General features: G+C 45.9%; 1 protein-coding gene across 3 annotated transcripts; it reads left to right on the forward strand.

Moving 5' to 3' along the window:
* The first annotated feature begins 367 nt into the window (after nucleotides 1–367).
* On the forward strand, nucleotides 368–12,396 carry LOC117718552 (uncharacterized). 3 transcript variants are annotated; one of them, XM_034516304.2, is made up of 4 exons: nucleotides 368–430; nucleotides 1,427–1,484; nucleotides 5,323–5,449; nucleotides 7,846–12,396. In XM_034516304.2, exons 2-4 carry the CDS (start codon nucleotides 1,470–1,472, stop codon nucleotides 9,462–9,464), a joined length of 1,761 nt encoding a protein of 586 aa, XP_034372195.1. In that variant the 5' UTR covers nucleotides 368–430; nucleotides 1,427–1,469; the 3' UTR covers nucleotides 9,465–12,396. The 3 variants fall into 3 exon arrangements, with proteins under 3 accessions (XP_034372195.1, XP_076785468.1, XP_076785462.1); XM_076929353.1 differs by lacking the exon at nucleotides 368–430 and adding an exon at nucleotides 437–701; XM_076929347.1 differs by lacking the exon at nucleotides 368–430 and having other exon boundaries at nucleotides 735–1,484.
* The last annotated feature ends 1,125 nt before the right edge of the window (nucleotides 12,397–13,521 follow it).

Here is a 13,521-nt window from a genome sequence, read left to right on the forward strand (position 1 = left end):
TGGGCCTGCAAGCTCACTTCAGGTCTCTCCATTTTGGAATGACGGACCTCCACAGGCTGGTCTTTTGCAGAATAAAGAGCTCCTTGCTTTGGTATATTATTTGAGTCTGGGGTATTATTCCTCGGCAAACAACTGACCCTTACAATGGCATTCCAGAAATAAAAAACAACAAACACACACACACACACAAAAAAAAAAAAAAAAAAAACCCGAAAAGCAATCCAGGAGAGCGAGCTCCCAAAAAATGATTTCCAGGGACCTCACTCTAGTTATAACAGCTTGGAACTTAAGAGATCTGGGGAATGTTGTCTCAGAAGGACGCTAGAGTGTGTCGCTTCCACTGAGGCATTCTGGGAATTGTAGTTTCCGTTTCAGCAACCGTCAGAGTCTCTTCCGCAAGCAGAGGTGGGCTGGCCGTGCTTCTGGCAAGGTGAGAACTTAGCTTCCTGCGGGCCTTCGTGAACGCTCCTGCTAACAGTGTGTCCCCTCGAGAAACAAGTCGCGGCCGGGGAGAACTGGGGCCCTGACGGCGGTGGCAGCGGCCGGGTCCTCTCTTGCTGGTCTCAGCCTGAGGCAGCAATGTCAGGAATTCCTGGTCCTACTTCCCCTGTTTCCGGAGCCAGAGGGAGAGTCTAGCTTCCCAAGGGAGTATGGGGGAAGAGCTGTGGTGACAGATGGCTAGTGACCTGAAGCCTTAAGTGGTATGCAACTCTGGTTTTTATGTGATTTTTTTTTTTTTTTTTTTTTTTTTTGCATTTACTTACTTACTAGAGTGAGGCATGCCACAGCTTGTGTATGAAGGAGGCCAGGAAATACCTTGTGGGAGTCGCATCTCTCCTTCAACCACGTGGGGTCCAGAGACTAGAACTCAGGTGATCTCCCTTGTCTGTAGTCACCTTTACCTGATGAGCCATTTCCCAGGGACAAACTCCCTTTTCATTAGAGAAGGTTGTTACTGGTCTTTGGAACAGAGACTTTGTGGATGCTCTTGCAGATGAACAGTGTTTAATTTACTAGTATTTAAACCTTTTAGCGCAAGAGACAGCCGGGGACTATCACTCTGGTGCATAGAACCATGGTATGTAAGAGAGCCATCACTTTAACAGACCCTTCTGAGAGCAGTGAGTGGTCAGTCATGACCAAGTATTCATCAGAGTTCGGAGCTTCTTAAAGATTTGTTTTTCTGGGAAACCCATCACCACAGGCAGCTTTGTAAAGGTAAGAGTGCCCAGCACCCCTGAAGCTGCCAGAACTAGAGAATGTGGTGAGTGAGTCTGGTAACCTGGAGGCTCACACTACCGATTAGCAGGAAGTAGGTAGGAAAGCCTGGTCAGCCCACTCAGCCCTTGGGGCTGATGGAGAAGCTGAGGAAGCCATGTGGACCGACTGTCCTAGCAATGTTCTCACGAAGCCCTTCCTCCCCCAGCTTGCTTCCCAGAGCCCTGCGTTGTCTCAAAGAGAAGAGAACAATGACCAAGTTACAGGTAAGTCGGGCTGCTTCTCCATTCCACACAGAGCTAGGGATTGGAAACAGGACCCCTGCATGCTGGGCAAGTGCTCTGCAGTGGAGCCTCTCTGAACTGCATGGAGTAAGAGGGGAAGTTGCTGAGAAGAAAGGGCTGGAAGGAGGAGGGTAAGAGAGGACAGTGGGGACATGTGCTCCAAGTGCACTGCATATGGGAAAGTGTAAAAGGATGAATAAAATATATTGAATTAGAGAAAATGAGCTGGAGAGGTGGCTCAGTAGTTAAGGGCACTGGCTCGGTTTGTTCCCAGCACCCACGCCTGAAACAACTCCAACTCCAGGATGTCTGGTGCCCTCCTCTGGCCTCCCAGGGCACCTACACACACACATGTACATGCAGACAGACACAGCACACACATACATTAAAAAGTCTTCAGTTTTCCTACATTTCAAAAGTGCCATCATTTTCCACGTTCACCTAATTTTATCTTGCAAACAAGTGTGAATACCTCCTACTCATGTGGTTCATGAATTTTGTTCGTTTTAAAATTTTGTATTATTATCATGTGAGGGTGTTGGTTGAAGCTATGTAAATGCATGTATTTAGACCTCAGGGGACATGTTTTCAAAGTTGGGCTTTGTTCTTCCACCTGGCTGAAGCAGGTCTCCTGTATGTGGGACTCTGTGGAGACAGGCAGATCCCTGGTGCTGATTGGTAGCCATCCTAGCCTATTTGGCAAGTTCTAAGCCTGGAAAGACCTTGATGATTCAACAAAAGGAAAGGTTGCCAGTACCAGAGGTTCACCTTCATCCTCTACATGCATGTGCACCTTCATGTACATATAACTACAATGACATGCATGCATACATGTGTGCACACATGCACAGAACACTGGTCACCCTCATGTCCTGCACTGGGCATCCTGAGCATTCATTTCCTGAACAACCATGGAGCGTCTGGCTGCCGCCATCTACACAGCTTCCATGGTTGACCCAACTCCAGTGATGAAGGAATGAAGAAAGGACAGACTCACAGACATGTGTACAGACAAGCGTGGATTGAATGAGCCCTGTGTTCTGATGGAGACACACCCGCAGCCTGGAAACTCAGCTCATGTATTAGACCCAGGAGTCATGATTCAGGAAACTGAAGCATGAATACTAATGCAAAGGGTGTGTTTTACATGGTGTTCAGCCAAGCTCTCCAGCTACGCAGCACCATCAGTTCCCGGGAGCAGATGCTTGTTCTGCTAACACAGAGGCTATATTCCCAGTTAATTTGTAAGCAGTAAGTATTCCTGGTTTTCTGTATTCTGGTCTAGACTGGACACTTTTTAAAATCTTGGGTACTTTGATAAGTGATTAAAAATAGCAGTTTGCCTTTAATCCCAGCACTTGGGAGGCAGAGGCAGGCGGATTTCTCAGTTCAAGGCCAGCCTGGTCTACAGAGTGAGTTTCAGGACAGCCAGGACTACACAGAAAAACCCTGTCTTGAAAAACCAATAAATAAATAAATAAATAAATAAAATAAATAGCAGTTTGTCTGAAACTCACTTAACTTATTAAATTTTTGTTTTAAACTTGTTGTGTGAATATGGACAGTGTATGTCTTAGTTAGGGTTCTACTGCTGTGAACAGACACCATGACCATGGCAAGACTTATAAAGGACAACATTTAATTGGGGCTGGCTTACAGGTTCAGCCCATTATCATCAAGGCAGGAACATGGAAGCATCTAGGCAGGCATGGTGCAGGAGGAGCTGGGAGTTCTACATCTTCATCTGCAGGCTTCTAGTGGAAGACTAACCTCCAGGCAGCTAGGATGAAGGTCTTAAAGCCCAAACCCTCAGTGACACACCTCTTTAACAAGGCCACACCTTCTAATCATGCCACTCCCTGGGCTGAGCATATACACACCATTACAGTGCAGTGTGTGTGTGTGTGTGTGTGTGTGTGTGTTACATATATTATGTAATGCAAACTTTATGGAACACCATAAAACAAACAATGGTGATAGTGTTGTTGGACAAATATTGGTTGCTTAATGCATATCCTACAGTGTCTCAGGTCCCTCTGTGGTCTCATTGAATCCCTTCAGGGATGCTGGGATGGAGATACTGTTATACACATGGGAAAACTGTGACACTGAGAAGTAGCCCAAGCTTGTTCATCAGGGCAGAACCATGAAAAGTAAACTGAGGTACTTAAGGTTTGCAGAGCCAGTGCTCACACCCATGTCGCTGACTGAATACCACTGCTGTTGGCAGAGATGTGTTCCTGGGAACACAGAATGAGAACTGCATGTCTGTTCCAGAAGATTCCCGAAGGCCTCTGTCTTAGTCAGCGTTTCTCATAATGCAACAAAAAACCATGACCAAAAAGCAAGCTGGGGAGGAAAGGGTTTATTTGGCTTACACCTCCATATTCCTATTCATTGTTGAAGGAAGTCAGGACAGGAACTCAAAGAGAGCAGGAACCTGGAGGCAGGAACTGATGCAGAGGCCATGGAGGGTGCTGCTTAGTGCCTTGCTCCCATTGCCTACTTTTTTTTTTTTTTAAATAAAATCCCAAACCATTACCACAAGGATGGGCCCACCCAAAATGTGCTGGGTCTTCTGCCATCGGTCACTAAAAAAGAAAATGCCTTACACCCGGATCTTAATGGAGGCATTTTCTTCTTTTGGTTTTTGAGACAGGGTTTCTCCATGTGGCTCTGGCTCTCCAGGAACTCTCTGTAGGCCAGGCTGGCCTTGAGCATACAGAGACCCGACTACCTCTGCCTCTCAAGTACTGGGATTAACAGGGAGCACCACCATCCTCCAGCTTAGGAGCCATTCTCCTAATTGAGGCTTCCTTCTTCCAGATCACTCTAGCTTGTGTGAAGTTGACTCAGAACCAGCCAGTGCAGCCTGTTGGACTGACAGGGCTCAGGATGTAACGAGTGATTCGGGCTTGAGTGCCAACTGCCACATTCTCCTGGACACACAAGCATTTCACAAATGGGAGAATTTTTTTGGATTTGGCAATATTTGCATAGACTTTGCTAATAAAGAATTCTAAATCTGAAATCCATAATGTTGTACAACACAAGACATTTTAAATGTTATCACTCCTGAAATAGGTTTCAGAGAAGTTTGGGTTTGAGGATGAAGATACACCTGAGTTGTACTGCCCAAGAGGAGCCAGGCATTGCCAGCTGTCTCTAGTATAAGTCAGCACATGACTCCCAACATGAGGTGGAGCTCTCTAACTCTGAAATCCGTGAATTCCCACTTAAGAGTGATGGACCTACTGACCCAGCTGTGGAAATGACACCAAGCTCCTTGTCCAGAATTTTCTCCTTTTTGTCCCCTCTCTACTCTGTAGCCATGGAAACGGGTGACTAGGTGTACTGACTGGTGATGTGTGTCAAGTTGACACCAGCTAGAGTCAGAAGGGAGGGAGGAAATGCCTCCATAGGATCCAGCTGTAGAGCATCTTCTCAAGTAGTGAGTGATGTGGGAGGGCCCAGCCCACTGTGGGTAGTGCCATCCCTGGGCTGATGGTCCTGGGTTCTACAGAAAGCAGGCTGAGCAAGCCATGATGAGCAAGGCAGTATGCAGCACCACACCCTGGCCTTTGCATCAGCTCTTCCCTCCAGGGCCCAGCCCCGCTTGAGTTACCATTCCTTCAATAATGAACAAGAATATGGAAGTGTAAGCCTAATAAACCCTTTCTTCACAATCTGCCTGTTTGTTCATGGTATTTACTTCCAGCAATAGAAAACCTAACTAAGACAATAGATGGCATATAAACAGATGTTCAGGTCCTAGTGACATCGGGAATGGAACTGAGGTGGCATGTGTTTGCTGTCACAGGAGGCAGTGACGTTCAGGGATGTGGCTGTGATCTTCAGTGAGGAGGAGCTGAGGCTGCTGGACGCCGCCCAGAGGAAGCTGTACCATGATGTGATGCTGGAGACCTTGAAGAATCTCCTGGCAGTGGGTGAGGACGGTCCCCTGTGTCCCTGGCAGTGTCAGAAGCTCACATCCTATGTGTCTGTTGCACTCCACTGCTTTCCTTTATAGTTTAGTTTGTGTTTTATGTATATGTGAGTGTTTTGTCTGCATGTGTGTTTCTGCATCATATTCACTCATGATGTCCACAGAGGCCAGAACATTAGATTCCCTGGAACTGGAGTTACAGATGGTTGTGAGCCACCATGTGGTGCTGTGAACCCACCCTGGGTCCTGTGGAAGAGCAGCCAGTGCTCTGAATTGCTGAGCCACTTTTCCAGCTTCCACTTTATTCTTTACAACTGCAGTTTACACATAGATGCTGTGCTTTAAGTACAATTTTATAAATATTTATTTTTGAGTGTGAGTTTGCACGTGCGTGTGTGTGTGTGTGTGTCTTAGTCAATGCCATGATTATGGTAACTCTTATAAAGGAAAGAATTTAGTTAGGACTTGATGCCGCTTTTGAAATTTAGTCCATTATCATGATGGGCTAGCATGGTAGCAGGGAGTTTTAGATCCGGATTTAAAGGCCACAGGAAGAGAGACACTGACTTTGGCTTGAGGATTTGAAACTCCAGAGTCCCACTGACATACTTCCTCGAACAAGGCCATACCTCCTGATCCCTGTCAAGCCTTGGTGTTCCCTATGCACCAGGCATTCAAACACAGGAGCCTGTGGTGGCCATACCTATTCAAACCACCACATTCCAGTCCCTGGCCCCCATAGGCTTGTAGTCAGTATCAGAATGTAAAATGCATTTAGACTAACCATAAAATCCCCATAGTCTATTATAATCTTAACACTGTTTAGAAAACCAATGTTTAAAGTCTCTTCTGAGACTCATGCAGTCTCTTAGTGTAACCTTCCATAAAATCAAAACAAAAACCAAACCAAACCAAACCAACCAAACAAACAAACCAGATAATCCAGCATACAGCGGCACAGACTGTACCTTCTAAAAGGGAGGAAAGGGAGCTTAGTGAGGAAATACTGAACAAACAGGAACAGAAACCATGAGAACAGGGGCTGGAGAGATGGCTCACGGGTTAAGAGCATTGACTGTTCTTCCAGAGGCCCTGAGTTCAGTTCCCAGCAACCACATGGTGATGGGATCTGATGTCCTCTTCTGGTGTGCCTAAAGACAACGGCAGTGTACTCACATACATAAAATAAATAAATCTTAAAAAACAAAACCATGAAAGCGAACTCTCAACTGTGCATTCTCACATCTGCTATCAAAGTGCCCTTAAGATCTCCAGTCCTTTCAGCTTTGCTGACTGTAACACGTGTCTGTCTGTCTTAGGGAGAGGGTGCTGGCTTCCACTCCCTGTTAGTCGCGCTCCCTGGCAGGTATCCCACGTGATCACATGCCTGACCTCTTGGGGTCTCCAAGGCAATCCAGGCTTCACATTCACAGCTTCACACCATGGCCTCTCTAGCCCTCCATGCAGGGACACTCTGCTTCCCCCAACATGCCTGACCTCAGTTGCTTCCTTAGCAGCAGGGAGTTTCCACAGCCCCTTTCTTCTGTCCTTGACAGTTAAGTGCCACCTCCAAAGGCCCCAACACTGCTCCTCCTCTTTGTGCTGTGCTTCTTCCCCACCAGTCCCCCGCTGAGGAGTTTGTCACACCACCGGCCTCCCATTCCACTCAGAAAAATCTAGTGATTTTCAGTTTGTTTTTGTTTTGTTTTGTTTGTTTTGTGGCAAGGTCTTGCTATGTAGCCTGGGCTTGCCCAAAATTTGTGATCCTCCTGCCTCAGCTTCCCAAGAATTAGGGTGACAGGCTTCATCCCCTGTGCCTGACTGGAACCTCACCTTCCTAGGGCCTCACACCCCAGCTCTGCCTATCTCCTTTTTTAATTTTTTTTCCTGCTTCTGTCTTTGTGTCTCAGTTGTTGGGGCTTACTTCTCTCTGTCCAGAATTCTCTTCCTAGTGGAGTGCTTTGCTCTCTCTCCTCCCTCTCCCTCCTCCTTTTTCCTCTTCCTTCTCCCTCTTCCCTCTCCCTCTTTTTCTCTCCCTTTCCCTCTCCCTCTCTGCATTCATCTGCTCTGCTCGGGAGTCCTCAGAGGCCCTGCTTTACACGTGTCTCCCGCTCACTCTCCTTATTCTGCACTTGCCTCACTCCGCTGGTGTCTGAGCATCACCACACCTGTTGCCACAGATTAGCGCTTCCTTCCCATTATCCTTCTGCACAGCTGGGCTCATCTTAAGTTTCTCACTATGGCTGAAAGTGGCCTTCTTTTCAGTGGATGCTCTCCTTATAGATCTTGTCCCTTGGAGCTCTGGTCTCTAGTTGATGTTTCCAGAGAGCAATAAGGACTAGGACCTTCAATGTCCCCATTCTTGTTGATATAACCTTCTAATCTCTATTATTTCAGGAGGCCAGAGTCCAGACAAGATGGATAATCTTCACACAATAGGATTAAGGTTTCTTTCACTGGGGTGGCTTCCATGTTGGCAAATGACAGGCCATGATGCCAACAAACTGGCCAGCGCTCCAGAAGCTGTAATCAACATACAAGGAAAGGGTTCTCACTTCTTGGAGCAATGCCACTCCTCCTGCCATGGGGGAGCAGAAGATCCTCCCAGGGCCTCCGGTGATGATGGCTGTCCGGAGAGTCTCACAAACCACCATTCCAGCATTGCTGAAAATGAGGAATTTCTGCCTGAGAGAGCCCAGAGTTCCCCGGGTAAGAGACAGAAGCATTGGAAGCAGGGTCCAAAGACTTCGGTGAAAACTGAGCCTCAGCAGTCGGCTCTGGGTGTTGACATGCTGAGTTACATTTCTTACCATAACAGTACACTGCATGTAAGAGACAAAGCCCATGGCAGCCGTGACTGTGGTAAAGTCCTTTTTCCTGTGTCACCTGGCACCTGGCATCATGTTTACACAGATAGGAAGGCCTACCAGTGCAGCAAGGGCCAAGAAGCCTTCACTGACAGACCCAACCATGAACTCCATCAGCAGGTCCTAGTAGGAAAAAAGTCCCTTGAACATAGTACACACGAGATCTCCAGGCATAGCTCCAGTGTCTCCATTCAACAAAGTGTTCATCCAGGAAGAAAGCGCTACTCATGTCATAATCATGGCACGGGCTTCAGCAAGAGCTCACGTCTTCAGACTCGGCAGAGAGTGCATGCAGGCGAGAAGCCCTACTGTTGCAACAGCTGTGGGAAGGGCTTCAGCTGTACTGCAGATCTCGGCGTCCACCGCCGAGTTCACACTGGAGAGAAACCCTACAGGTGTGAGGTGTGTGGGAAAGGCTTCACAAAGTTGTCACACCTCCAGGCCCACGAGAGAATTCACACAGGAGAGAAGCCCTATAAGTGTGGCAACTGTGGCAAATGCTTCAGCTGCAGCTCGAACCTTCACACCCACCAGCGAGTCCACACTGAGGAGAAACCATACAAGTGTGACGAGTGTGGGAAGCGCTTCAGATTCAGATTCAGTCTTCACAGCCATCAGCAGGTCCACACAGGAGAGAAGCCTTATAAATGTGAAGAGTGCAGGAAGGGTTTCAGTTCAGTCTCAAGCTTCCAAAGACACCAGCGGGTCCATACAGGGGAGAAGCCGTTTGTCTGCAATGTGTGTGGGAAGGACTTCAGTCGGATCTCATATCTTCAGACTCATCAGAGAGTGCACACAGGGGAGAAGCCCTACAAATGTTCCACGTGTGGGAAAGCCTTCAGCCAGAGGTCCCATCTCTTAGTCCATCAGATAATTCACACTGGGGAGAAGCGATTCAAGTGTGAGGAGTGTGGGAAGGAATTCACCCAGAGCACAGGGCTTAGTATTCACCAGAGGGTCCACACAGGAGAGAAACCTTATGTGTGCCAGCAGTGTGGGAAGAGTTTCAGTCAGGCTTCACACTTCCGAAGACATCAGAGGGTCCACACTAGGGAAAGGCCCTACATCTGCAGCATCTGCTGTAAGGGCTTCAGTCAGAGATCACATCTCGTCTACCACCAGAGGGTCCACAGTGCAGAGAATCTCTAGATTCTGCTGTCAGGTGGGTTCCATGTTCCTCATGATGGTTCAAATTGCCTGAAAACCCAGAGGATTCAGAGATTAAAAGGGGTCTGCATATTGTTTATTTATCCCTCAACTCATTCTCCTACTGGGATCATTATGAAAAGGTTTCTGATTTAATTATAAAAGGAAGTATTGTCAGTTGTCAGGAGCAGAGCAAACAGAAATCATATTCCCTCATAGTGCTAAGACTTGATATTATGGGTAGTTAATGAAGATTGACAAAGAGCTTGTAGCAGCCATATGGGAGGAATCAACAACAAATACCCAAAAAGCATGTGACTTCTGTTTATAGAAAGAACTAATTGGACTCTCCCATACAAAGTAAAAAGAACATCAATTTCTGAAGTTCTTCCATTTCGTACTGATGCAAGTATGGTGGGAATGACTGGTTATAAGTCAGAAAAAATAAAGTTATTCAAAGCCCCATTTAAAAATGCTTCAGTTTAAAAATCAGAGTTCTGTGCCATTCAAATGCCAGTATTTGATTCTTCTGAGTGTTTTACCATAGTTGCTGACTCTCAGTATGCAGGAGTTGTTCTGCATATAGTGACTCCTGAACTTATTCAGGACGATTCAAAATTAACTTCACCTTTTATTCAAATACAACAAGTAATCAGATACAGAGATCCTTTATTGTATGTAATACACACCCGATCCCATGCGGATCTACCAGGCGTTTTAGCACAAGATAAGGGTGAAATTGATCAGCTATTACTAGGAAATGTGCCAGAACCTTCAGAATTCCTTAAGAAGCACCATGTTAGCAGGGAAGTTTTAAAAAGATTTATTTAGTTTATGTGCATTGCTGTTTTGATTGCATGTATGTCTGTGAGGGAATAAGATCCCCTTGAACTGGAGTCACACACAGATATGAGCTTTCCTATCTCAGGAAAGGGTTAAGAGATTTTTCTCTTGGCAACAGGTCAAGGTAACAAAATGTCCTACTTGTTCTTTCTATAACCAAATTCCATTATCCAGTACTCAAAGAAATGAAATTTAGGTAAATGGATGTATTTCACTTTGCAGAGTTTGGAAAATTAAAATATGTGCACCAGTCCCTAAACATACTCAAGATTTTAATGGGCAACTGCTTTAAGCTCTAAAAAAGCCAATTCTATAATGAACACATTTTTGGAAGTTATGGCAATCATGGGTATACCTGTATAGATTAAAACTGAAAATGCTCCAGCCTATGTCCCTACTAAAATGAAGCAAATTTTGTATATCATAATATGAAATATTACAGGTATACCACACAATACTACAGGACAAGCAGTTGTAGAGAATCTAATCATGATTTAAGAGAGATGCCTAACAAACAGAAAGTGGTTACAAAGACTCCCAAAGATAGAATACATAAAGCCTTAGTAACTTTAAATTTTTAAAATGCCACTGAGAAAAAAACCCTAACATCTCCTGAAAGACATTGGACTATAGAAAAAAACAAACAAACAACTGAACTAAATCAGCCTGCTTATATTAAGGATGTCCTACCTTCAGAATGGAAGACAGGAAATGTGTTATGCTGGGGAAGAGGTTTTGTAATGGTTTCAACAGGAGAAAACAAAGTGTGGATGCCATTGAAATTTATAATAACCTAATTTGATCAGGGGAGACCCTTGAAGGTCTTGGCTGCAGATAGCAAGAAAGAAATCATGGGGGCCAATAACAGGAAACACATTGCTGACCCCTCTACAAGGGAACAGCTCTGAGACTGCCTGTGATTTGAAAATGTCTCTGGCCAGAACTTCAGCTATGCATAGCCAATTTTGTTGGCTACTAAATCTTCAGGACTTGTTGGGGGCCGACTTTTAGCAGAAAGCGGCTATCAGCTTTGCAGCCATCTTGAGCCATATACCCTGACATGAGACTTGGATTACAATAGCCTACAACAGCTGAGCACACTCTGATAACATCTTGCTTTGGATACCCAGGACTTTTCTTGGGGGTGTGAGATTAAAGGTGTGTAAGATTAAAGGTGTGTGACTTAAGAGTGTGACTTAGAGATCAGATTTAGAGACAAGACCTAAGGGCATGATTAAAGGTGTAACTTAGAGGCATGGCTTAGAAGTGAGACATATAAAAGGCAGAGGCAGACGGCAGAGATATATACTCTTTAGGGAGACTCTTTAGAGAGTACAGCTAGACTTGGGACTTGGACCAGGAAGAGAGACTGAAGAATAAACGGGATTGAATCACACTCTGGTCTCCATTCTTCGAGTCCATCCTCTCTCTCTTGCTGAACCCCGACCCGCGGACCGGAGCGGCAGCTTGGGCCGGAAACAGTGGCTGCCAAGCATGGAGTGGAGAGGGCCACAACATTTTTGGCCTCCCAAAGTGAGGCTCCAGCTTGGGCCTCGACATTTTTGGTGCCCAAACAGGGACTAGTGCGGTTCTCAACATTTTTGGCGCCTGAACAGGGACTTAAGCTTGGGCCTCAACATTTTTGGCGCCCAAATGTGGGCTAGTGCGGTTTCCAACAAGGACTCATCATGCCATCCTTTCTTATGGCTTGGATGAAATTTATTAGTTTGGTTATTGTGGTTTATCTAGATTTGGCCTCCACAGACTCATGTGTTTGAATGCTTGGCCCAAGGAAAATGACACTATTAGAAAGTGACCTTGTTGTGGTAGTTGTGGCTTTGTTGAAGGAAGTATGTCACTATTGGGGTGGACTTTGAGGCTTCCTATGCTTAGGCTCTGCCCAGCATAGATGGGGGCCTACTCCTGGTTACCTAGGAATGCCCTTTCTGCCGGGGGACAAAGAAGTAGAAATTCCAGCTCTTTCTTCAGCATCATGTTGGCTTGCAGCCTGCCATGCTTCCTGCTGTGATAATGGACTGAGCCTGTGAAACTGTAAGCCAACTCCAATTAAATGTTTTCTTTTATAAAAGTTGCCTTCATTGTAGTGTCTCTTCACAGCAATAATGCCCAACCTAAGACAGTTATATAATCCAAACTAACTTGTAAAGAAGACAGATGCCTTTCACTTGGTCATACAAAGAGCAGAAAATCATATTTTGCAGATCTGTGCACATTTCATATTCTATCTGTGTATTAATGCAAAAAGTATATTACCTTGTGGGGAAAAAAAAGGCTTGGGGATCCCGCGGTTCCTCCTGCCATGTTGTGGGTAGTCGGCTGGGAACGCTCTGGGTTTCTTCAGCTGGAAGTTGGGCCCGGCTGTTCATTAACTAAAAGTCTCTCCCTGGCTCCTCACAGTTCCTCATAGCGGCGCAGCCCCAACACACGAGGAAGCCCTTGGGTTTCCAAAACTGGTTTATTCACATGGCGAATTGTGGACGGATCTGGATGCATACTCCCTCAAACCCAGGATCAACCTGAGTTAAAAAGGGGAGGGGACAAAGGGGGAGGGGCTGGGGAGGAATGTTTAATTGGCTCCACCTCTGGCCTTCAGGTATGTAAATCTCTTTAGGGCCTGTTCACGCCCTCCACCTGTGTACATGACTGAAGGGTGGAGGTGAAATGGAGATTAGACCTTGTGTTAGGCCCAACATCCCACCCTTTTTTCTTTCATAAAAGGAGGGGCAACTCTGTTAATGAGAGATGTGGACCATGTGGAAGTAGTCTGGAGTCCCAGAGCGCGGGGAGATAATATGCCGTCCCTGACAGGCAATGTCCTGTTGGGTCTCCTGGCTATCTCAAACCCAGTGCTCTATCAAGGGGGCCTAGGAACAGGGCTAAACATCCTACCGTCCCTAAAAGGGTCTCCGGGGTTTAAAACCCGTTCAACCAGGCTATGTCCAAACCATGTCTCCACGGCCCAACATCTCACTGTTTTTAGTGAAAATTTTGGATGAGGTGGTCAAAATAAAACACTATGTAGGCCAGAGGGTGTAGCATAACCAAGTCAAGGGTAATGGGAATTGAGGGTAGGGTTTGGAAGGCAGGGAATTATTGAAACAATTAAATACAGATTGTACAGTTTGAGGGTAATGACATCTGATTAATCTAAATAGACATTATGTTTTCCTCACTAACATGTAACTTTAGCTATGTG

The sequence above is a fragment of the Arvicanthis niloticus genome, chromosome 1 (genome assembly GCF_011762505.2).
Source record: "Arvicanthis niloticus isolate mArvNil1 chromosome 1, mArvNil1.pat.X, whole genome shotgun sequence".
In the NCBI taxonomy this organism is placed as follows: domain Eukaryota; kingdom Metazoa; phylum Chordata; class Mammalia; order Rodentia; family Muridae; genus Arvicanthis; species Arvicanthis niloticus.

Coding starts and splice junctions, on each gene's coding strand:
- LOC117718552 (XM_076929347.1), top strand. CDS start 1,356: ATGGAGAAGCTGAGGAAGCCATGTGGACCGACTGTCCTAGCAATGTTC. Junction 1,485..5,322: donor GAACAATGACCAAGTTACAG/GTAAGTCGGGCT, acceptor TTGCTGTCACAG/GAGGCAGTGACGTTCAGGGA. Junction 5,450..7,845: donor GAAGAATCTCCTGGCAGTGG/GTGAGGACGGTC, acceptor CTATTATTTCAG/GAGGCCAGAGTCCAGACAAG.